Genomic DNA, 25,518 nt, shown 5'->3' on the forward strand with positions numbered 1-25,518 from the left:
ATGCATGCACTTCTATTGTCCACAGGATAGAAGTATCACTTGTCCGAAATATTTGTGTTACCCAATAAGATTATTTAGGTGGATGTATCACGGTTCAACAACTCGATACCACCGGTGCATCTAACATGTACTTCAGCAAACATGTGTTCGGTATCCGAATTCATCTTATCGGTGCCTTAATAAAAATGTGCTCGATGCCTAGGATGAAAAGAGTCGGTACAAATAAAATCGTTAAGAATATTTTGCGGAATCATTTGGATGATTTCTTGTGTTTGATACAATTATAACCTCGAAAAAAATCTTCGGTACCCCAACACATATCCCACATGAGTAGCAGATGAAGCCGCTCCGAATATGTGTTGCTGAAGACCGTCAGGTATTTTGACCTCAGGTACTTTACACATATTCAGCAACGTACCGAACAATTTAACACCGGGCACCGAAGATACTAGGTAATGTCCGACATGAACCCGCTGTACAGACTCCTTAGTGACAGATGTACCGATTAAATGAACATGGAGTAGCGACTCCTTGGTGAATCAGCATTCGCAGTAATCGTTTTGCCCGCTGGATGATCCAAGCACATGAACTGAAATGTCCGATGGGTAACAATAGGTAAAGTGAAGAATCATTCTTTTGTCCTTCGTGCAAAAGCATGTGGGCGTGTATCGTCCATTGGAAAACAAGAATATTCCATTGAATTGGTAAAAGCCTGTTTTCTTTTGATTCAGTTTGGAGCTACGTTACTCGAGTACGTTGTCTCTGCTTTGGAGAGTTGCATGGGTTGATCCGTAAGGCTACGTAAGAAACCCCAGTTTTATATCTTGCTAATGATCTTTTTCTGGATTGAAAATTCAGGAATTATCTCAAATCTTTGTCTGGATTGAAAATAATAATAATCAAGAATCCATTGGGTAATAACACAGGAAGATACATCTATCCTGCGTACAAAAGCATGTAGCAGTGTATTGTCCGCTGGGTAATAGAGAGACGTGAGAATTGAGGCTTCGTTGGATGGCTCACAGCTAGCTCGGTGCTTGAGAAAAAAAACCAAAAGTACTACTGGAGTGGGCTATTTGTGGTGGAGGTGCTGTGGGCCCGTCCTGCAGCTCTTCTGGGTGAACTGAGCTGGCCCAGAAAGGTGCCGGGCCTCGCTGCTTCATCGAATCCCCGTCTCCGTAAAAATATGCTCGGTGCCTAAAACCGAAAAGAGTCGGTACAAATAAGATTTTTTTTTCGAGAATCGTTTCGATTATTTCTTGTGTTTGATAACCTAGTAACTTCTCGGCGCCTAGGACCTAGGACCGAGCATATCTTCGGTACTCAACTTCATCGAATCGGCGCCTCCAGAAAAATATGCTCAGTACCTATGACTGAAATGACTCGGTACAAATAACATATGCTCGGTACCTAAGACTGAGAAGACTCGGTACAAATAACCTAGGAACTTCTAACAATGGACATAGTACCATCAGCATCTTTATGAGGGTACTCTTTAGCGCATCTGTTACAGACTTATCAAAGCAACCAAACTATTTAGCACCATATGTAGAACTGTTGATATCTGTTACTCTGTTACATACTTGCTACATCGAAATTGCTCTCCCATTAAATAAGCCAGCACACAGGCCAGACCAACAAAGGGGAAATCCCAATTAATAAGGAGAGAGAACTCCTTGAGTAGCATTCTTCATTTTCTGTTGTGCCTGCCTCCCAGCGCCTGCTGCAGCAGCAAGTGCCTGCCGTCCTCACGGCCGCCGCCAGCCCGCTGTTCCGCGCACGTGCCGGACCACGGCGAGCCACTGTCCATCTTTGGCACCCGCCGTATCTCCTTGTCGCTCTCTGCTCCTGCAACCATACATGCATGCATCAGCATCTCAAGCTGCCAAATTTAGGGAAATCGTACAAGAACATGCAGGGACCAAGATCTAGGGATCGAATTAACATAAAAGATTGGAGAATATTTAATACAAGAGAAGGCGGGTGAAAGGCGATTTGATGGCATCTCGCCGAGCCCTCCACATTCCATCGAACAGGTGAAAGGCGATTTGATGGCATCCTATTCCTGGAGAGAAATCGGAAGCAAGTCGCTCACTAACTGAGCGATGCTACTTGGCTGTCTCCTAGCCGCGCACTGTGAGGCAGCCATACTTTCACCAACAGCTTGGGGAATGGGGAGCTCTCATAGGCAGTGGCGGAGGCGAAGCAGAATGCATCGGCAGGGCGTCCAAGCAAACAGCCTGGCACCGCAAAACAAGGCACCAAAAATCAAAAATCCCATCACCATGAGGATGGAAACAACAAAGTGCTAAGAAATCAAACCTGGAATCGGGAGCCGTTTCTGGGTCGGTCCTCCCAGAACCTACGTGTTCGTGGATCTCAGGGCACCGGCGGAGAAAGTCCAGACCTAGCGACCACCGGTCCGGTCCAACGCCACCTTTGCTGCGGCTCGTCCCCCGCGAAGGCTTGTCCCCACAAGCTGCTAGAGAGGAGGCGTCCTACGGTGGTGGGCAGCTTCGCCCGATGGAGGTTGGGCAGGGCACCGTTGCCGCGGCTCGTCTGTGTGTGGGAGAGGTGGGTGGGGGTGTGGGAGGTGTGGCCGCCGGCCAGGACAAATAATGGAGGTCACGGGCATCCGGCTATGACCAACGGTAACATGCTATGCAGCTATGGCACAGGCGACGTAGGCCTAGGGACGGAGCAGAGACACAGGGCACGTACGATCTAGCTGGGCCTCTAAGCAGCGACCCATTTACCGATCCTAACACGAGCGGGCCACAACCTTTCTAACCGAGCACAATAACGAGAACCTTTGCTAATTTGGGTTGGGCTGCATGGGACTGGGACTTTCATCTATTTTCACACATCTACTTGGTTCTCTCACCAACAAATTAATAAAGGAATGGAGCAAAAAAATACATAAAAGTAATCAAGAAATACATCTAAAAAACAAAGAAATAGTAGTAGAGAGGGCATAAAGTTAGCACTCAAATGCTCAGACCCATAGCTTTTGACTTGTCCCATAAATCACCCGAAAACTTTACAAATTTCAAGGATCTGAGCCCAGGTTCCCAACCTATCAATCAGACTTTCTAAACGAGCAAGAAAATTTTGGATACTTTTTAACAATAAGTAACCGCACAAGTTAAAACAAATATCTACAAAAACTGCATAGGATTCACAATGATATGAATATAAGATCCGAGACAATTTCACATAGTTACCATAACCCAATACTTGAAGCTACCACATGTTCAGGCTATGGAACATAAATTGCCAATGATCGATGTGGAAAGCAAAGTTACAGTGACATGCACTAGGAACCTACCACTCCATGGGACACAAAGTTACCATATTAAACACAAAAGAAGCTATCATTCCAGCTTTGTGATTATCACATCAATAAGACCATAGTTAAATACCTTCATCCTTTAACAATTTGCTTGCATCATAATTAAATTCGTAAAAATCATCATATGGTCTCAGTTGTAAAGAAAACATAGCAAACATGTGTCAGTTTGATATGCCTCCTAGGAAAAGAAGGAAAAGAATACCACACAACTAAAAGTTACCATGCTATCGAATGCAAAGTTGTCATGGCATGCACAAGAAAGCTACCATTTTATGGAACACAAAGTTACCATGTTGTGACACAACCTCGAGGGGGTGGGGGATACGCAAAGTTACCATGGTATGCACTAGAAAGCTACCATTCTATGGAACGCGAAGTTACCATGCTATGACACAACCTTCAGGGAAAAGAATAGCGCACAGAAAAGTTACCATGCTATGGAACGCAAAGATAACATGGCATTCACTAGAAAGGTACCATAGCATGCACTAGAAAGCTACCATACTATGGAACACAAAGTTACCATGTTCTGACACACAAAGTTGCCATGCTTTTAGAGTTTGATATGCCTCCATGGAAAAGAATATCACAACCGAAAGTTACCATGCTATGGAATGCAAAGTTGCCATGGCATGCACAAAAAAGCTACCATTCTATGGAACACAAAGTTACCTCAAGGGGGAGGGGGGATACGCAAAGTTACCATGGCATGCACTAGAAAGCTACCATTCTATGGAACATGAAGTTACCATGTTATGACACAACCTTCAGGGAAAAGAATACCGCACAGTTGAAAGTTACCACGCTATGGAACGCAAAGATAACATGGCATTCACTAGAAAGTTACCATGGCATGAACTAGAAAGCTACCATACTATGGAACACAAAGTTACCATGTTCTGACACACAAAGTTGCCATGCTTTAGAGTTTGATATGCCTCTGGGGAAAAGAATAGCACAACCTAAAGTTACCATGCTATGGAATGCAAAGTTACCATGGCATGCACTAAAAAGCTGACATTCTATGGAACACAAAGTTACGATGCTACGACACACAAGTTACCATGCTATGGAGTTTGATATGCCTTGGGGGGAAAGTATACCACACAATTGAAGAAACACAAAGTTAACATGCTATGGAGCGCAGAGTTACCATGGCATGCAATAGGAAACTACCATGTTATGAAGCACAAAGGTGCCATGCTATGGAGCGGAAAGTTACAATGACACACACTAGGAAGTTACCATGCTATGAAACACAAAATTCCCATGCTGTGGAGCACAAAGTTACCATCGCATGCACGAGTAAGCTACCATTATGTGAAACATAAAGTTACCATGCTAAACACCAAAAAGGTTGCCATTCAAGGCTTTGTGTTAACTTATTACATTAATAGTATCATTTTTTTTACATGCATTCATCCATTTAACAATTTTTCTTGCATCATAAATTCCTAAAAGCATCACATGCTAGTCTCTGTTGTGAAGAAAACATAGCACACATATCATTTTCGTATGACTCTGGAAAAAAACACAATTGGAATTTATCATGCTATGAAACACAAAGTTGACATGCTATGGAACTAAAGTTACCATGGCATGTAATACCAAGCTACCATTCCGTGGAACACAAAGTTGCCATGCTATGGGAACCCAAAGTTACCATGGCATGTAATAGCAAGCTACACAGATATCAGTTCGATATGTTCAGTGAAAGAACAACACAATCAAAAGTAACCATCCTGTAAAATACAAAGTTACCATGAAACATACTAAGAAGTTACCATTTTGTAACGGTGATATACATCAACAACCACAATTAACTACCATTCTGAACCAACCCAACTGATCATGGATAATCAATCAACACTAAACATTCTGGCCACATAAAATTTTGCATCCATTGTAAACAAACCTGCAACCACCTTACAACATTAGATGAGATCCACCAAATTTCCTGAACAAATCCACCCACAATATCCGGTGCCTCCACCCCCAAATCCACTCAACGAACACCATAGCCATTACCCCTCCCTGCATGAATCTCCTAACGGAGAAATCACCCGTGCTAATTATCGCATTGTTGCAGGAAAAAAAGCAACAACATGAGCCATGTCCCCTTTGGGATCGTAGCTATGACAAGATCATCAACGTCTCCTCGTCTACTCGATTCACCCTGCAAGCAAAAAAACGGCCTCATACCCTCTTTGCTCACCGATACAACATCACACAAGACTACCCCTCCATCCTAGCTACTTGTGGAACACGAGGACACTCCTCTGAACCCTATTCTTCCAACTAGGCGCCACCCGAAACTCCATTACTTGCTCCTCCAACCAGTGAATCAACATCATCCATGACTTTTCCTTTGCTCGATCTCATAAATAAATGTGACTGCACAACCATGGAATTAACCCATGCGCCCCTCCCCTTTCCCCCATCCAAATCCCACCAAAATGCATCCAAAATACCAACACGAAACACGCCCCAATCGACCATACCTCAAAAATCTGCAACCATGAAATCCACCGCTGCGCCGTTCCCCACTCCCCCACCTCAATCCCACCAAAATCACCCAAAAAATCCAATGAAAATACACTCAATTGGACGTACCTCAAAATCCGGTGCTTAGATGGATGTGGGGATGTGCACGGCATGGTTTTGTGGGTGACCGGGAAGGAGAGAAGAGATTCCGCAGACGGTCGCGGAAGGAGAGAAAGCAGGCACGCAGATGGTCGGCGGGGACGACCGGCGAGGAGCTGAGCGCACAGACGGTCACCAGGAAAGAGAGGAGCGAGCGCTCCAACGGTCCGCAAAAAGGATTGGCGAGGAGCCGCGGGGAAGGAGAGATGCGGCGAGCGCAGATGCAGGCAACGCGAGCAGCAGCAGCAGCAGAAATGGAATGGAGAGGAGTAACGGCAAGCCACAGTGGAGAGCAGCACATGAATAAAGAACTCCCTGTTTTGGCTCCCGTGTGAGAAGCCAGCTAAGCAGGCAAAACAAACACGTGAACTGGACTCCATGCTGGCAGCTCGACCAATAAGAACGGTGAGCGCAAGTGAACACAATAAAGAACTTCAGCTCTTTATATTTGGGATATATATGAAGAGGTAATGTGAAAAAAAAATTGAGCAGGAAAATTAATACCATTCGTCCCACATGAAGTGTCGCAACTTTATATGCATGTACATAAACACTAAAACACGTCCACATACACGTGTATTTAGACAAAATTGTGAACTCAATATAGAACGTAGAGAGAAATCCTATACGACTTCACGATGCGTGGACCCATCATCTTAAGATAGTCTTGAGCGAGAGGTGGCCCGCTCTGTGTGCGCGCGATTTTGCTGTGATCATTTCATTGGCCACACGACAAAACCTGTACATGAAGAAAGGAGGTTCAGGCATGCAGCAGTGTGGCTAATGTGTTCCTAACGAGCATGGAAAAGAGAGGCAGGTGTGCCAAGACCTAACTGTGATGGCAAGTGGACGTCCGGCACGGCAACAAGAGCGGAACGCGGTGCAGACAATGGCGACGAACAGTGGTGCAGGCAGCGGGCGACGGCAAGGCTGAGCCGTTGAGGCACCAGCGGCGCAAGGAATTGAGATGCCGGGAGGCCCAGATGCGGCCCATAACAGCCGCCCTCTCGCCTCAACTGGCCGCTGCCGCTGCGGGCCCACGCTGCCGCCTCGCCATGGCTGCTTCCGTGAGGCCACCTGGAGTGCCGACCGCGGAGCCCCGCAGCCGCAGTCACTGCACGATCTTGACAAATAAAAACCATGTCCTGAGTCATGTAGAACGTACACAGGAACGAAAACCAGAGAAGACCATACCGAAGCGACACCAAATTTTTCCTGCAAGCACAGATAATCCTCTCAATCCAGAGACCTTACTGAAATGACACCAAAAATTTTCTGCAAGCACAGATAATCCTCTCAATCCCTTCACGACCCATCAAGTAGAACAGATTTATGAAAAGCTAGTATCCTACTGCGTGCACGCAGCCTCGGCAGCGGCCATCGCGGCATCCCTGTGGTCCTCCTCGTCGATCCATGTCCAATAGTGGCGCTTAACGGCGATGGCCGTGCCGCCGCCCCCGTGTCCCTCGCCCTCGACCACCTCGGCGTCCACCGCGTGCAGCACATACCTGGAGGGGAGATCACCGGGGTAGGATGCCGACTCCCGCTCGTCCACACGCGGTTCCGCCTCTGGGCCTCCCACTCGCGGCCTAAGATCCGGACGTGGGCACCAGGGAGAGGAGGCGGCAACCTGCGACGGCAGGGAAAAGGAGAGGGGACGGCTCGATCCAGATCTCGGGAGAAAAAAGTCCGAGAGAGAGGCGGTGGTTCGGCGTGCGGGTGGAGGTGATGCGGGTGCGGCGGCGACGGCGGAGGTGGAGATGTAGCTAGCCGGCTCGCCTCACTAGTGGCCGGGTCGCGGTGGTCGAGGCGAAGCAGGAGGGTGGAAGACAGGGGCAGGCGCGGTGCGGGAGGGATGTTTTTTCGAGGGTTCAGATTAGGATGGTTTTCCTGTGTTGCGGCCTGTGGGGATCGAGCGGGCGGGGCGAGATGGGGGTGGAGAGAGCCCGACGGACGAACGTACGTACACACCAAACTCGAAATTAAGTAGTAGCAAAGATGTATCTAGACGGTTTTTAGATATAGATACATCCATATTTGAGCAAATTTGAGCCACTTAATATGTGACGAAAGGAGTAGTATATACGGTTTTGCAACAAAAGGTCAGCGCGTAACCACACATTCAATAATTTATTCATGAATATGAATGTCAAGCATCAGTATTCCATACAGAGAAAATGTGTAAGAGCACAATAGAACTTAGGCTCCGTTTGTTTCGGCTTTTAGAACAGTTTTTCACGGAAAAAAGCTGAAGTCTAAACAAACAAGGATTTGGACAGACACTTTGACCAAAACCCAAAGCTGCTTTTATTTATATGGATCAAAGTAAAAGTAAATGTAGGAGGTACTTCCGCAGCTTTTGATAATCTCCACGTCCGGCTACCGGATACTTCGTGAAAATAGCAGCCAAACTGCCACCGTCGAGTCAAAATACCCAAGCTGTTATTTCTCTCTCTTCCTTTGATCTCTTCCAATCCTAGTTTTGAAAACCGGACCGGTAATCGAACCGCGAGGCTCTTGGTTCAGGGTTTTCCGGTCGAACCGCTGGTTCACCAGTTGAACCGGTTTGGTTTTTTAAGATGTAAAATAACCTTTTTAACTAAATACTGAAAAAAAAAGATAAAATCCCGCCGGAGCAGCGGCCGACGTGGGGAAGGCGCGCGACGGCCGGAGCGGCGGGCGGTGCGCGACGCGGGTGCGGGGAGGCGCGCGGCAGCTGGCGCGGGATCCGGCGACGGGGGCGGCGGGACGAGGGAACGGCAAGTGAACTAGCCGGTTCAAGCCAAACCACCCGGTTCATCGGTTTTCACGAAAACCAGCCGGTTCACCCTGTTTTGTCCGGTCTGCTTGGCCGTCCGGTCCACAGTGCGCTGAACAGACCGCCAGGAGCTGCGGTTTCGGTTTTTTCCGGTCAGACAGCCGGTCCGGTCCGGTTTTCAAAACTAGGCTTCCAATAATAGAGCCCGACCGAGCTTGTTCTGCCGCCGCTGCCTGACATCCCGACGGGAGACGTCGCGCTGACTCTCCCCAGCGCTGAAGTGAGCTCGCCTGGCCTCACCTCGCCACGCTTGCCCTCCTCGCTGTGCCGCTGGGCTCCTGGCTTTCTCCAGTACGTGCGACCCGTCGAGCAGTCGAGCTTCAGCACCCGACCTGCTAGACCTCCACCGCCCACCTTCGTCGCCATCCCATGTGTGCATGCGTGCGCCGGCATGCTTCCTGCTATGTCTACGTGCTGTCTGCGTGCGTGGACGGGTGCATGTGTTGCGTGGTGTGTAAGTGTGCGTATGTGCCCCTGTGCATCTAAGCCACTGATATGCGTGTGTGATTATGTGCAAGATGTGCTAATGCTACTTTGCACGTAGACATAGCAGGATTATCCTATGTCATAGTAAAATATATTTATTTATTAATATATGTTAAATTATTCGTTACTACTCAGATATGTTAAATCATTTACTGCTACTCAAATTAGCGTTTAAACGGATAGAATCAACAAGTTACAACACTACTATTTATCGTAGGGGCATTTCAGACATTTTCTCGGCTCAAAGCTACCGTTGTGTTGCCAGACGACCAATGTTGAACACAGCCGCTTTTCCAGCACAGCAGTTTTCACAGCTCAGCCAAGCCACAGCCACAGCCACTTATGCTACAACAAGAGCCCAAACAAACAGAACCTAGCACCTTGTGGTGGTAGTTCTATTTCCACACGGCCAGGCTAAGGCACTGTTACTGACCTAGTGCACTTTTTTTTGGAAGATTTTTTTTTTGTTAATGGCCTAGTGCGAAGCACCCATCCCTATCAGAAACTTGGTAGTCATCTTGAGAAGAAAAAAACATCTTTGATTTGAGCTTATTCTGAAAATAGAATGTGAGACTCCAAAGTAATTTTTCATCCAAAATAAACAGCATAGTCCTATTTCTGTTTAATCCAATGAACTAATTCCATAGATCTAACTTCCTACTAAATCTTGCATACCTTTCTAATAATTTTAAAATTTTCTTGGCTGCATTTTTTCCTGAAAGGCTGAGCCATTGAACCTTCTTCTCCTTTCTAATCTCTCTTCCATTAAACATTACAGCCTCACTACTTTTTTAAAAACCATAACAACCTCATCCTATCGAAGTACGAAACAAAGTTAGTGAAGAAAACTTGGAGCTACAAAACAAATTTAAGGGATATGAACTGAAGGATAAGAAGCCAACCTTTTATGTTGCCTAGTGCCTACAGCCTACAGGTCAAGTCAGTTGCAGCCAAACTTTTTATGTTGCCATGGACTGTTCATTGTTTTGTAATTCAAGAATATATTATTCACTATGGGCCATGGACTGAACAAAGATTAAGCCACTCAATTGTCTTTAGTTTATATTAATTCCATACACATGTACGAACTCACTGTCACTGTTACTCGACTACATTTATTTGTACATAAACTTTGAGTTCTTACACATCCAACCGAATTATTCTTGCTGCTATGTACTTCAAGAACACAAACCAAGAGGTACGACAATACTTGAACACAAATCAGTCCTAGCACTAAGCTCTGTAGTGTTGGCCCGTTCGTTTGAACATCACAATTTACTTGATCTAGATATTCCACCATAAATCTACATGTAATCACATAGCCACAAGAAATGATCCCAAACTGCATATATGGTCAACCTAGAGGTAAATAGCACATTCAACCAATTAAAACAAAAGATACTAACACATATGCAAATGTGCATAGCAAAAAGAAATAAACCTTGAGGGGCACAATCTTCTCCTTCGAAACATCTATAGAACAAATCACAAAGCTTCTTGTGCTCCCTCCCTCCCTCTCCATCGAAAGTTTTGAAGCTTATGCACATCATTTATCATTCCAGAAGTAAAAATGAAAATCGTTGACAATAGCTGCAATAGAAAGTACTAATTTCCTAGTACCTTGTTATCAGAAGAGATGTTCCAGTCTCTAGGAAATAAGCAGTGCTCAACTTTGAATCTGATGTGGAGTGTGCATCTCCAGGCCTCACAAAACCTAGTTGAGACAAATAAGAACTAATTAGGCACAAATAATATTATGGATGCAAGGATTGAAAAAGAGGCGCATCCACAGGAAGGCAGCCATGATTATGCCAAAGGTGCATTGTTCCAGCGAGGAGGCCTCGTTACCGTCGTATTTGGTGGGATTGAAATGTTTCCCAGTGCATGATGGAAAACCTCTAGTCCATAAGCCTATGTAATGGTAAAATAATATTACCTTTTATATGCAGCTCTGTATAATCATTCTAAAGCAAGAGACATGGATCAGCTTAGCTGGTTAAATTTCCCAAATTCCTGAAACATGCATATACAGGAAGAGGAGCCGTAATGGTTCTACTTGGTGATGACCCAGTCCCCCAGACGGCGTAGATGATGCTTGGGAGGTAGCCGAAGAAGCCGAGCAGCAGCGGATCCAGAACTCGATCTACAATTGTTTACCGGCCAGCACACACAGTTAATTAGTTGTTAACAACAGTCTCCCAAAGAAGTCGATATATGTTCAGATCCAGAAATCATCTATGTGCAGCTTCCTCTCAACGAAGAACTGCAGCTTACCTCGCGGGAGAAATTGGAAGCAGACGCCCAGCGTCTCGAATCGCGGCCGGCGCCCAGCTACTGTGGTGACCTGAGCGCGTGGAGGAAGAGGAGGGAGGAGATGGACGGCAGTCTGGGAGCCGCCGCTAGGTTAGGGAGGGCCGCCATTTCTCTCGGGATTCACGGGTTCAGGACGGCGGTCCGGGAGGCTGAATAGGGATCCCGCCCCCGCCGGCGTCTTCGCGGCCTCCAGTGAGACCAGATTGTGAAGGAGGCGAGGACGCTACGGCGTAACTGGGGAGGCAGCAGGGGCGACCTGGAGAAGAAGGACGCTACTCCCCAGACAACGCGAACAGGCACAGGACCTGCATACGAGCAGAGCAATCGGAAGAGGAAGATAAGCGCAGGGACGGAGGAAGAGGCAGAGAGGGGCTGCAGTCCGAGGAGCAGGAGAAATCGCGAGAGAGGAAGGCGGTCGGGAGCTGTCGTAAGAGAACGCGAGAAGGAAGAAAGGTCGGGATAACCCCACCGAATGCTGCCCAACGACGGCCCAGGCGCACAGCCCACGCTGAAACGGAAAAAAATCGTATGCGTCGACGTGGCCGATTGATAGCACGGGGCCTTTCTCAAGATGTGCTGTCGTGGATGACCTATCCAAATGCATGATCGATCGTGACTGACATGTATAGCTCGTTAAACTTTTACACAAGAGCACGTGATGCGTGTGTTCGACTGTTCATGTAATTAAGTTGGCCATATACGAGGACAAACTGTGATCTGGGAAATCCAGAAATACAAGACTAAATTGATCCTTGAGCTCCCTTCACATTTCTCAATGTCCATGTTACTCTTGATAAATTGAGTTTTAGTTGTACAGTACCTCTACACAATCGTACACTTTGGTTGGCGTAGTGTGAAATTTACTCAGGAATAAAACTCATAGATTTTGATCACATCCCACGGGAGAAATGTTCCACGATTCTCTCCACTCTTAAATGTGTCCTTGCATTTTTTTGGATGGAGCGAGTAAACGAGAGTATGCAAAATCATAAACTAGATGTTTTCATGTTGTTCTCCATTTATTTTTTTACTTTACTTTTTGCGCTTTGAGTGCTTATTTTCTTTCTAAGCACAAATGTACACAAAAACATTAGTTCAACAACTAAAGCCACGACAATAATTGAGGATCGGAAAGAGTACATGACAAGATATATTCTTTAGCCTAGCATGCATATTACGGCAAAGGATAAACCAATGCACATCACACACACGAAACATTAACAAAAAGAGTTACCTTTTCCATGTGCGTGGAGTTTCTCGGTGGTACGTGTAGATCACAATACTTCCCGGCGATTACACACCATTAATCAAATTGTATCACACGACTTCGAATTGATCAAAACCAAACCATCTTAACGTCCAAGTTGGATTGAGTTTTCGATCATAAACTGACCGAAACCGTGACCCTTTTGAAGACTAAAGACCTCATTTTGTTTGTCCCTAAATCAGTTTGCCGTGAGGTTGACTACCGTTTACCTTCTTCTTTTGACACCAGGTTGACTACTGTCTTTTTCTTTTTTTTACACGAGGTTGACTACTGTTAACTAATGCCAATGGCGAACTGACTTGTCGATGCCCCGTAGCATTTCCCATAAGCCCTTTTTAGCCGCCACACGTCCCCATGAAGATACACCCAAACAAACGCCACACGACACGCACCGTCTTCTTCTTCGTCCAGCCGCCCCCCCAATCCAAGCAGAGGACGAGGAGTCGGAGGATCGCCGAAGCTTCTAGAACCCTTTCGGGGGGCACCCCCTCGGCGGAGGCGGGGCGGCATGTGGGGGAGGCACTACTGGGGCGAGCGGCGGCCGAGCGCCGGCGCCGGAGGCGGAGACGGAGACGGAGCGGAGGCGGGCGGCGTGGTGGTGATGTTCGCGTGGCTGTCGAGCCAGGAGCGGCACGTGCGGGCGTACGTGCAGCTGTACGCGGCGCTCGGCTGGGCGTGCCTCGTCTGCCACTCTGACTTCCTCACCCTGTATGTATGCTCGCTTCCCATCTCTCCCCGGCCGACGGCCGTGCTTGACTGTTTTGCGATGAGCCGATGATTCCTCCGTAGGGACAAAAGCTGTTAGGAACCGAAATTGTTAAGTTTCAGAGCCGTTCGATCCGCTTCGCTGGTGATAAGAGGATGCGTGTTTTCACCAGTACAATTTTGGGTCTTGCTAGGTTGAGAATTGAGATACTTTGGGAGCACGCCGCTGACACCAGACTTGGTATGCGTTTACTTTTGGAACTTCCAGTTGATCAGATAACCCAGAATCTAGATAGCTAGGTAGGAGGATGACCCAAGAAAAAACCAATATGAGGATACGTCGATTTCCTGATTTTCAATTGTTAGTAGTGTTACTCGATACCTATACAATTTAATTAATTGAATCCCTCGTTTGATCTCATTTACACGTTTGTCCAGGTTTATCCCTGATAAGGCTGCCGTACTTGCCGACCGTGTTCTTGCGGAGCTCGTTAAGGTCTGTGCAATTGTGCATCTCACGACATTGTTATTCCGACCTCGCTTGGTCCATTACTGTGTAGAATATTAACTGTTTTGATACATTTAATTGGCTGTTGCATTCATGCATCATATATCTGGTACTGAATTGATCTCCAAAATTCCAGGAACTGAAGATTAAACCAGTGCCTGTTGTGTTCGCTTCCTTTTCGGGAGGGCCAAAAGGTTGCACATACAAGGTTCTTCAGGTAAAAGATGGTAGTCTGTAACGCTTTAGCCGGAGCAGTTATCTCTTGCTGCCTTATTTAGGATCTTTAGTCTAAAGCTTTCCTTGTTCACTGGCAGCTGATCGAGAGAAGGTGCGAAGGCCAACTGAGTTTGGTATGCACTTGTTTCTTGCCATTTTCCCCTTTTATTTGTGCTTGGTTCTCATAACAATTTTATTCAAGGCTTTTTGTTCATAAATGTAAAAACAGGTTGTAGTGCACTGATGAGTGGTATTTTAGTTGGTATTTGCACATGTTGATGAAAGCTTCATTTCCTTACGACAGGATGACTATCAACTCGTACGAGAATGTCTGTGCGGACAAATGTATGACTCGAGTCCTGTGGATTTTGTGAGTGATCTAGGCACCCGCTTTCTCCTTCACCCTAGTGTCCTGAAGATGTCTGAACCTCCACGAGTCTTATCATGGATGACTAAACGCATTGCCTCGGGTCTAGACAGTCTCTTCATTAACAAATTTGAAGCGCAGCGCAAAGAATATTGGGAAACACTATACTCATCAGTGGTATGTCACTCCATTGACCACGATGTCTTAAACCTGATCGCAGATAAACACTTCTAGGCTATATGTGACCTTAATTCATTATTTGTGCAGCATGTTGGCCCAATACTCATATTCTGTTCAGAGGATGATGAACTTGCTCCATGTTCAATTGTTCAAAATTTTGGGCGGCGTCTGCTGGAGCTTGGTGGTGATGTGAACCTAGTTAAATGGCACAGTTCTCCACATGTAGGTGCGCTCTTTATTACTGCTACAACCATCCAGTCAATGTGGAAGCAAGTAAATGCAAAGACTAATCCTGCTAGCAATCACAGTTTGGTTCTCTAAATTTACCAAAGTATCCATTTTCTTTTAGTTAACAAGGTATTGGAAACAACATATAGGATGCATAATGATGACACACTGAAACTGTAAAATTATGGGTGAACATGTACAAGGCTGCACGCTAGTGGTATCAGCCCGCAACTTATGAAATTTAGACATCAAAGTGCCAAACCATCTGGTAGTTTCCATGTTTCATTTGTCACTTCTTCTGTAACTTTCTGAAGAAACTCAGTTCTATAGTTCTATGGTACTTGAATGTAAATCATAGTATAATAAACAGGACCGTGACCGAACCAGCCAGGTTCTCGGTTCGCCCGTTCAGCAGTCCAAACATTGGTTCACCTGGTTCAATTACCGGTTTAATAATGTATAAATTGTGTCTAAGTTGAGTAGTAATCACGAAAATAATCAGTCTTAGTGGTCAGCAGGGTGGAACCTCACGCGTTTAGGTCATGAGTTTGATCCCCAATCGCTCTCATTTATACCAATTTGTCGGGGAAAACACAGGTCTGCGTTGGGCTTGGCTCAGATGGTTGGACGGCTCGCGGTTTCTCCAGTTTGTTGAAACACGGCCGGTCCGACCGGAATTTCGCCAGCCCACGTGCTGAATGGAGTTCTAGCTGCACTAGACCGGACAGTGCGGGTTCCGATTTTCTCCGGTCCAACCACCGGTCCTGCTTTTAAATTGTGATCTAAATACATCTAAGTTCATGTAGAACATTTGAAGTCATTGTGGGATCACCCTTCCCAGTGATAGTTCTCACCAAAGCAATGGTCCAATGTACTCATGGCCTGCCAAGTGCCAATTAGCTACTTTCCAATTTCAGCAAGCAGAACAGTGCTGTCATTCTGTATATGAATTAAAGGTCATAGCTCTGCACCCTACTCTTTGTATTTGTTCCCTAAGTTTTAATGAAATGGTTTAGGCTGGCCTTGGCCCACCGTGGTTCCCTTAAAAAAATAAAGGTCATTGGAAGCCTTAATAATGTACTGTTACTGTAATTAGTTGTTTGCATCGTGTCAGCTCATTTTCATCCTTCAAATTATCTCTTCTAAGCTAAAGCTATGTGCAAACCTTGATCATTGAGCCACATCATGGACATTAATAAATTTTAACCGCCTAATTCACAAAGCAACACTCATCGGGTCGTTGAAATAGCATGACCACTGCTGTGTAGGCGTGATCCACACTAGTCAAACACGAAACCAAAGCCCAAACATAACAATGGTCTAAACTGAAAAAAGATGCTCTATGCAACTAATCAGTTATAGACGTCTCAAAAGTTTTATTTTATTGCTGTCACAGTGCAAAGGCCTCATTCCAGTCAGAAGATATGGTTTCCTACATATTTGATTGTCTGGAAATTTTTTAGCTGAATAATAAGCGCTATAGGCTTAATAAGAATTCATATGAAACGATAATATTGTTTTCCCCATTTATTTTTTCTACTTTTCTGTAGGACTTGATAGCAAAGGTAGTTGGCTTGCTGTTCACTAAAAACCGACAATTTCTTATAAAGAATTGTTTTACGTAGGGACAGTTGAAACATAAAAAAACTGAGAGAAGCAAACCATGACTTGCATCAGTAAAATAATACGTCCCTCCTTTCACTAATTTCTTGGCGACCAACTATTGTCAGTTTAAACATGTCACCACCAGTCAATTTATCTGGAAGCCTCAAGGAGCACGATTAGTTACACTGCTCATAATTTGTATATGATAAATCTCTTTATATAGATGATTACCATTGCTTTATCTTACTTTGCTCGCATGGAAGATTATAATACCCATACACCGTGTTTTGTCTGCTTACCACTGTGTTCACCATTTGTTATGCAGGTCACTACAAGCATCACACTGAGGAATACCGAGCTGCAGTGACTGAACTACTGATGAAGGCTTCGGTGCTTTACATAAGCAGAAGACGACTCAACGACTACGGGGTGGGCATGAGTGTGCACGGTGACACACCTCATTCGGCTCGCAATCTTCATAAAGCGGCTGCGAATAACTCGAGTGATAGGCTAAGAAGGCTACCGACCGAGCCAGCCGATCATTTCTTCTTACCGAGCTCCATGGAGTACGAGGAGAGCGGCAACGAAGCGGCAAAACCTGAGTTATTCAACATGCCGAGCGTCGAAAGCTTGAACCCTGATGGCGTGTTGGGGAAGATGCTCTATGATGTATGTGTCCCGAAGAACGTGGAAGGCTGGGACTTCAAGCCTGCGTCGAGTCATTGTATTGCTCGCCGGCATGGTAATTTCAACCCAATAAAATGTATAAGGCGCTCGAGATTGTAATAATTTTGACTGGAACATCTCAATGCATTCTAGCTGACTGGTGTATAGTGTGAGTGTGAGAGTGCTCTTTGCTTGGTGGATGCTGGTATAATTCGAGATACCCAATATCCAGTGAATATGCGAGATATGTGACCTCTGTACAACTTAAATTATTAACCAATAAAGTTATGCAATGAGTGCTTTTTTGGTGCTGAGAAATTGCGGTTGCGTACAACACCATTGGTTGATTACTTGATTATTTTTGTTTCAGATATTCTTTGTCAATCTACGTCTCCCAATGCAATGAAATAACAGGGTCTGTGTACATTATTTTATCTTGTTCGCGAGTTCATCTTTTCCAGTTGTAACTTTTGAGACTTGTATGTTGAATGCTTTTTTACTTCAATTGTGGCTTTGTGATCTAATTAGTAAAAAAAATACGTGAACCTGTAAGCTCCAGTGTGAGGCAAGGCAAGTAGCAAACTGAAAACGAAGCTCCATCAGCTCAGGACTTCACTGTGAGACGACGCTAGCAAAAAGGACCATGTTGTAAGAGCAGAGAATATACAAAGGCGAGAAACAAAGGCTCTAGGGGCATATCTGTAAAGGAAAAGGGACCGGCGAGCGAAATCTCAAAAAAATTTGGACCATTTCTCGATTTGTGCGTGTCATCCTTGCGCAGGGGCCATGCTAATCTTCTCTGTATCGTTCCAATTTTATCGGATGTCCCCGAAGGGACAGATCAAGCTCAATCGGTAAGCGTTATAAACTGGTGTGTTTCGCTCTAAATAGTCGATGTGGTACTAAACGTTTTAGCGTATTCCTCGACCGCGCTCTATTACTGGGCCGGAACGACCTGCGCCAGCCTCGCGGTAGAGCGCACACGGGCTGGACTGAGCCAGGCCTGTTTCTTGCGACCCATCTCAGTAGAGAGCCAGAGCCCAGTTGCTGCGGCGAGCCCATGCGCCGCCAAGATCTCGCGGCATCTTCCTCCTAGTTCTGTTATTCGCTCATAGTTCAGCCTGGTATCGACACTCTGCTGCAGTCTGCAGATGAACCAAGCAATTAGCGAGACAGTAGTACGTGCTACTGCTTCCTTTGATTCTATTCAGACACTGCATAAATCAGCCGCCCGATTATCAAATAACCTCTTCGCAAAAAAAAAGATTATCAAATAACCTCATCTTGATCTAGGAATTTGACTGTTGCTTGAAGGTTGGGATTTTTTATATGCTTGAAGGCCATCGTCTGTTGCTACAATCCGTATCATAAGGAAAAGCAATTTAGTGAGCGCTTTCGCCAAGCGGATCAATAAGACTACTTCGCAAGAAAAAAGAAAAAAAAAAACTACGACTGCGTCAGAGACGGATGTCTCCGTAGAGATGAGTTTGCTTATTTCGTCAACTTTGATGTCACAAAGTCAAGCGGTGAATTTTGCGCCAATATTTAAAGGCCCTAGTATGTACAAACTGTGATCGCTGTTGTCAAATATTTTGAGATGATGTACAACTTATAGTTTAAATTATTAATGCTATCTTCTTTCTGGCTAAATCATATCTAACTTGTGAATATTATTCTGAATAATATAAATTTACAAGCTATATATGTCTTTCAAGCAACAGGAAAGCCGGTGGATCAATTATCGGCAGGCAATGATGTAGTGAGGAGATAGGTGACTGTTGGTAGCTTGGAACTGTGTACCACGCCTACTTTCTTGTTAAGTTCTCCATATATAACAAAAGAAAAGTGTATTTGGTATCTTCTACAAGTTGACTGGTACTCTGGTTACCATCATCTGCGATAGTCAATGGCCACTATCCAGCACTCTGCCAATCTGCCATCAGTGTAAATGGACTCACCACACACATTAAGTTACCGTCAGTGATTGCATGTTTCTGTAGCAGAGGTAGCTAGCTGACCATTTTCCAGAACAAAAGAACAAATCAAGAACCACATCCATTGCGTTTGTGTGGTTACTGCTAGACGAACTGCTCAGTGCAAGTTTGACCAGTGATTGCATGTTCCTGTAGCAGTGATAGCTAGCTGACCATTTTCCAAAACAAAATTACATGTAATTTGCGTTCCATAAAAACTACTCATTCCGTCCCAAGATAAGTGACCTGAAATTATATAGATTTTTATACAAATCAACGTCACTTATCTTGCGACGGAGGAAGTACTATTTTTTGAGAAGAGCAATCCATAAGTTACAACAATCCGCTTTTAAAATTTGCTAGGCTAGACGAACACACGATGCTCAGTTTGCTCTTGTTGAACCCTGTTGTGCTGCTCTTATTTTATAATCTGTCATGCAGAATACACACAAAAAACAATAAAAAGGTTAGTTCGCTATACAAGAAAATAAACAAAATTGGATATGCCACACGGGACTACCACAGTCCAATCCAATCCAAAAGATGCCTAACTAGTTTAGCTAGCTAGATTGTGGTTACAACCCTCAAACGGCGGCCTGCTTTCGGTTTTCCATTATACTTGCAGGACAGAGAGTACAATTGGGTGCATCACGTTTGGTGCTACCAGTCGGTAGTCCGTAAGTTCCTAGGAGGCTAGGATACTAACTACCTATGTCCTAGGAAACACCCAATTGATAGGTCGGTCCGTTGACAGTCGAGCAAATCGTACGTGTTCATAACTAGCATCGTACTACAGCACTTCGGAAGCTGGTACTACCATTCTGACATTCTATAATTTGAATTAGGCTATATAGTTCCGTCTACATTACGCATATATAAATGAAACATGAGTTCGAGTTCTTACAAGAGCAGCGAAGGATCCATCCACAGTTGAGTTGAGTTAGAGCTGTACAGTTCCGATTCCGAGCCGATGGAAGGTGTACCGCGAGTTCCGCCGGAGGCAGCAGAGAGACGCAGATGCCGGATAGGCGCCGCCATGGCAGTCTTGTTGGTGGTATTGCCTCTGATGCTGATGCGCGTCTTCTTGGGCGACCAAGCCGACTCCATCGACGCCCTGCTTCGGCAGGCCCATGTCAAACAGCAAAGTACGCACGCATATGCACCTGCTTTTCTCTTGGGTAAGCCTGGGGAATGAGTGTTTGCTGGATCGGTTCGCTTGTATAGGTCCCCGAAACGCGTCGGACCCGGAGGCGGCGCCGGTGCGTACCGAGCACGAGCACGACCGGCTCCTTGGTGGGCTCCTCTCCCCAGACTTTCACGACGAGCAGGCATGCCGCAGCCGGTATGAAGCTTCCACGCTCTGGAAGACATCGCCCTTCTCGGTCGCCCCGTACCTCGTCCGGAGGCTCAGACAGTACGAAGCCAACCACAGCAGGTGCGGGCCACGCACGGCTCGCTACCGTGAGGCCGCCGCACAGCTCCAGTCCGGCCGCAACGCCGGCGGCGCCGACTGCAGGTATGTGGTGTGGCTCCCCATGCAGGGCCTCGGCAACCGGATGCTCAGCCTCGCCTCCACCTTCCTCTACGCGCTCCTCACCGGCCGCGTCGTCCTCGTCCACCAGCCACCCGAGATGGAGGGCCTCTTCTGCGAGCCCTTCCCGGGGACCTCCTGGCTCCTGCCCCCGGACTTCCCCTACAAGGACGGCTTCTGGTCCGGCTCCAAGGAGAGCTACGTGAACATGCTTGAGAACAACGTCGTACGCTACGACATGGTCAATAACGCGAGCGCCCTGCCGGCGTACGTCTACCTCCATCTGGAGAACACCAGGTTCCGGTTCCAGAACCACACCTTCTGCGAGGAGGACCACCTGTTGCTCGATAAGTTTAAGTGGATGGTGCTCAGCTCCGACAGCTACTTCGCCGTGGCGCTGTTCCTCATGCCGGCGTACCGGGAGGAGCTGGACCGGATGTTCCCGGCCAAGGGCGCCGTGTTCCACCAACTCGGCAGGTACCTCTTCCACCCGGGGAACCGGGCGTGGGGGATGGCGCAGAGGTTCTTTGCCGGGTACCTCGCCGGCGCCAACGAGCGTCTCGGCGTGCAGGTGCGCGTCGGGCCGTACCAGCTGGCGTTCCCGTTCGAGGTCATGTCCGAGCAGATCCTCCGGTGCACGCGCGAGCACGGTCTTCTGCCGCAACTGACCCACAACACCGAACGGGCGGCCGGTAGTGTACGGCTGGCAAACAGCATAGCGGTGAAGGCAGTCCTGGTGGTCTCGCTAAAGCCGGAGTACTACGACAAGCTGCACGGCATGTACTACAGCAACGCGGCGGCATCGTCGACCGGCCAAGAGGTGGTGGTTTCGGTGTACCAGCCGAGCCACGACGAGGACCAGCGCACAGATTCGCGGGCACACAACGAGCGTGCTCTGGCGGAGATATACCTACTGAGCTTCTGCGACGAGGTGGTGACCACGGGGTGGTCGACGTTCGGGTATGTGGCGCACTCACTGGCCGGTTTGCGCCCGTGGGTGCTCACGCCGCTTGATTGGACCAAGATGAAGGCTGAGAACGCCTGTGTGAGGCCGGAGTCAGTGGAGCCGTGCATGCACTCGCTGCCGTCGTTCGACTGCTGGCGCAGCGGGCAGGATCTTGACCCCGTGGTGCATCTGCCGTTCCTGCGCCACTGCGAAGATGTGCCTGCAGGTCTCCAGCTGTTTTGAATTGGTACCATACATTTTGGGTTGGGTTCTTTCTTGGGCCAGAAAAGCAGCTGGGTTTTGCACCGCCCCGATGTGCCCATGTCTTACAAAATCACGTCCACAAAATAAGAATAAAAACGCGACGAGAGAACTAGGTTTCGAGGTTGAGAGCGCACCGCCGGAGCCGTCGTCACTGGGGACCTGCCATCTTGGCGTTGTGAGGTAAGGGGGCCTAGACGTATACATAAGTGTTTAGTAATATGAATTATGTGGTCATGATATGCACTAGTATTGTGTGTCTCTATCCACACATCCATAAACAGTGGTATAAGTTACGCCCGTAGATCAACCATGAGTGTACTAAGAAAATGCATGCTAGGTTGCACACACAGGTCGAATAAACAGTCTTTGGGTAATATTTTGAACTCATGTTTTCTCCTTAGAAAAAATAAGCACATAAATCAAATTGAAATGGATAAACTAGAGGGAGCAATTCTTGCTGAAGTTTTGATGATATAATCCGTAGACATCACTTTGGCAATAGGAATCTGCATAAGGCAATATAAACTGGATCAAGATCGCATAATTCTGCATCAGCGGAACAGTAGGCATTCAATTCAGAGTTCTAAAAGAAAGGAAGAAACAACGGCATCATTTGCTGGATTGCTACAATGACTAGTAATTGTGCGTGCGCAACGCAAATACCAGCTAAAGTTGATTATATAGGAAAAAGTCACAGATTCAAGAAAAGAAGACAGATCAAGCATATAGTAAAATTGTCTGGTAGTGTGAGATAGAAAAATCAAGGACATATTATATTATCTTGAAATAACACATAAATATCTTCTTAGGAAAAGAGCAATGGTTCAATTATTTCTGCATGTATTATCAAGCACTGGTCTTCCAATACACCCACTAAATGAGGAAACACACAATGAGTTAAAGCAGATCGTAATGTTATATGGCAGTGTGCATCTTGTTATGCAGAGGCCGGATTTTGTGAACACACACTTTGTATTGACTTAACGCGACAATGAGTTTCAATAATACGTCTGGTTATCGGGAAAAAAAGAGTAGAATGTAAAATGTGAACCTGATTGTAACTCCTTTGTCCTGACAGACTACCTGAAGTGCAATGGTACCAAAGCCTTATGCTTGAGCCAGGTAACAACACTCTGGAACAATGTCTTGCTATGGCCTGGGTCTAATGAAAAATTTAAGCTACCATAAAACCAAGTTTCAGCTGTAATGCAAATCATGTCAAGCAAAGGAGTAGGTTTAACTGGCTACTTAAATTTGGGTTTATATGAGGTATACCAGAGAGAGTAAGCTCAATGCTAATTCAGAATTTATCTAGCCTGCAACACTATAAGGTTAGCAAAACATTCGAAAACTCAGTACAGAGCATCAATTCAGTACATAACAGCTAACTGAACATTCAACAGAAAATAATTTATATTAGTAGAGACAGAAATAAAGCAGCAGCTGTTGTCATCAAGGCAAGTGGTAGAATGGCCAGTTCATCAACTAATTATATTCAGAAAACAGAGCATGCATATATAATAAGGAATGTGCTATCATCACAATCTTGTGTTCGATGGTCAGAAATAACTTTTAAGAAATTTGAAGAAAAGATGTCAAGAATAGAATGATCAATCGATTCCGATGAGAAACTATTGCTAAAGCATAGTTTAGATTTAATGTGCAAACTATGAAATTCATAATTCTCAAGTGACAACTACAGAAACTGACAAGGCTTTCAAAATGTAGAGATGCAAGGTTTGGCTGTCAATTTTGTGGGGGCATGCCAGTCAGGAATTAAGCATTCTCCACCTGCAGCTGGCACCATAGTCCAACTGATGCGCGCCACAACCCTAATGCGTGGATCTAAAGGTTATGCGCGGAGATCGCAAGCTTGGGCGGCGGCGCTAGGCGGCGGGCGAACCCCTCGCACGGTGGCTTCCAAGCGCTTCTGCCCACGCATGGCTACGGCGTGAGGCGGTGGCCTCCGGTGATGGCGCGAGGACGGCGGCTCTGTTCCTCGCACGATGCTCGATTGCGATAGGCTCGAAAACGGGGTGGCGGCGGCGGCGGCTTCTCGGCGCGGTGGCCGCAGCGGCGGCGGATGCGTGCGGCGGGGGCGGCGGATGTGTGTGCGTGTACGGGGGACGCCGGCGGCGGCTGCGCCTGCGTCTGCGCGGGGGCGCGCGTGATAAGCGGTGTGCGTGATTAGTTGAAGCAGGATTATTTTTGGGGCTTTGCTAAAGTCCACGCTGACACAATCTCATCCCAATTGAGAATTTGGGATACGTGAAACATCTACAAAGTATTCGAACTAGAAAGGATGAAAACGTCTTAATCGGACAAGTATGATTGCTGAAATAACTATTTCTAAATCGATCGAGAACTCTTTTTCTTTATATATTTCTTTTGATGGTGAAGGCACGCGATACATAGTTGATATATATATATTAATCCATCCAGTTTCAAAATGAGGATTGTTTTGATCTTACACCACTCATACCGGTGATGTATGTATACCAACCTTGTAAACAAAAGTTTGTGATATATGTGGAATGTTATATGGTATCTGCCGACTACATCAAAGTAGAAATAATAGAAGAAAAAAGATGAAATATACTTGAACCAAAGTTAGTGTGCATCAGCACAACACAGTAACTAATATATTCAGCAGTTAATCCATGCGACAGGTTCCAATGGAGCTAGGTAATTGATGCATGCATCAAATATTCCATCTCATTGGAATTAAATTACTAAATTTGAAGTTCCAAAATGGTTTATCTCCCAAACCATTACTGATTAAATATTCATCTCATGGTTGAGTTTGAGTTCCTCTCAACGAGACCTTCAAAACAAGACATTGTTTTATCATATTTTGACGCAGTCTAGTAGTTAGTACCATGCTAACATTGAATGATTTCTGTCTAATAGTTACCATGTTAACACTAAATGATTTCCGACAACCACCGATAAAAAAACGCCAAAACATAAGACAATAGTGAAAATGGATCGTCAATCAGGTGCATGATTTCGAAGATAAAAGATTTTAAAATTTTCAAACCGGAAGAATTTCGTGGATTTGGGTACAGTAGCATGATGCATGCAGACGCCACATGCTATATTTACTTTCGACACGTCTGATGGCTTGTTCAGAAAATGTCTGGATCCATAAGCAAGTAAATGCAAAGACTAATCCTGCTAGCAATCACAGTTTGGTTCTCTAGAATTAGCAAAGTATCCATTTTTTTAGTTATTGAAAACAACATATAGGAATGCATAATGATGACATGCTCAAATTGTACAATTACCCATTACAATATATAGGAATGCATAATGGTTACGCATTGCTGGTATTAGCCTTCTCTGAACGGAGGGAGTACTTGAATGTAAATCATAATTTACACGTTATTAACCAACAAAGTTATGCGTTGGCTGAGAAATTGCAGTTGTGTAAACCGTTGGTTGATTATT

At 45.8% G+C, this 25,518-nt stretch overlaps 2 protein-coding genes, 2 long non-coding RNA genes and 1 other non-coding gene across 7 annotated transcripts; 2 read left to right on the forward strand and 3 right to left on the reverse strand.

Moving 5' to 3' along the window:
• Positions 1–10,379: 10,379 nt before the first annotated feature.
• On the reverse strand, positions 10,380–12,109 carry LOC100825437. 2 transcript variants are annotated; one of them, XR_732205.3, is made up of 4 exons: positions 11,574–12,109; positions 10,920–11,442; positions 10,741–10,835; positions 10,380–10,658 (listed from the first exon to the last, which is right to left on the reverse strand). It is a non-coding gene; the product is annotated as an uncharacterized LOC100825437 (long non-coding RNA). The 2 variants fall into 2 exon arrangements; XR_732203.3 differs by having other exon boundaries at positions 10,741–11,442; positions 11,574–12,108.
• A 1,122-nt stretch (positions 12,110–13,231) lies between these two features.
• LOC100834545 lies at positions 13,232–17,672 on the forward strand. Of its 2 annotated transcripts, none has more exons than XM_010239250.3 (7): positions 13,232–13,587; positions 14,023–14,080; positions 14,229–14,309; positions 14,407–14,442; positions 14,613–14,852; positions 14,943–15,077; positions 17,014–17,200. In XM_010239250.3, exons 1-7 carry the CDS (start codon positions 13,388–13,390, stop codon positions 17,053–17,055), a joined length of 792 nt encoding a protein of 263 aa, XP_010237552.1. In that variant the 5' UTR covers positions 13,232–13,387; the 3' UTR covers positions 17,056–17,200. The 2 variants fall into 2 exon arrangements, with proteins under 2 accessions (XP_010237552.1, XP_003577356.1); XM_003577308.4 differs by having other exon boundaries at positions 13,235–13,587; positions 14,943–15,081; positions 17,014–17,672.
• Positions 17,673–18,089: 417 nt separating this feature from the next.
• Positions 18,090–18,192, reverse strand: LOC112269024. Its single transcript, XR_002960615.1, has one exon. It is a non-coding gene; the product is annotated as a U6 spliceosomal RNA (small nuclear RNA).
• A 1,969-nt stretch (positions 18,193–20,161) lies between these two features.
• On the forward strand, positions 20,162–22,369 carry LOC100825744 (probable fucosyltransferase 8). The gene is made up of 2 exons (XM_003575813.4): positions 20,162–20,472; positions 20,552–22,369. The coding sequence occupies exons 1-2, from the start codon at positions 20,298–20,300 to the stop codon at positions 22,045–22,047; spliced, it is 1,671 nt and encodes a 556-aa protein (XP_003575861.1). The 5' UTR covers positions 20,162–20,297; the 3' UTR covers positions 22,048–22,369.
• LOC112272323 lies at positions 22,255–24,304 on the reverse strand. The gene is made up of 2 exons (XR_002965966.1): positions 23,120–24,304; positions 22,255–22,574 (listed from the first exon to the last, which is right to left on the reverse strand). It is a non-coding gene; the product is annotated as an uncharacterized LOC112272323 (long non-coding RNA).
• Positions 24,305–25,518: the final 1,214 nt, after the last annotated feature.

Source organism: Brachypodium distachyon, chromosome 4 (assembly GCF_000005505.3).
Source record: "Brachypodium distachyon strain Bd21 chromosome 4, Brachypodium_distachyon_v3.0, whole genome shotgun sequence".
Lineage (NCBI taxonomy): Eukaryota > Viridiplantae > Streptophyta > Magnoliopsida > Poales > Poaceae > Brachypodium > Brachypodium distachyon.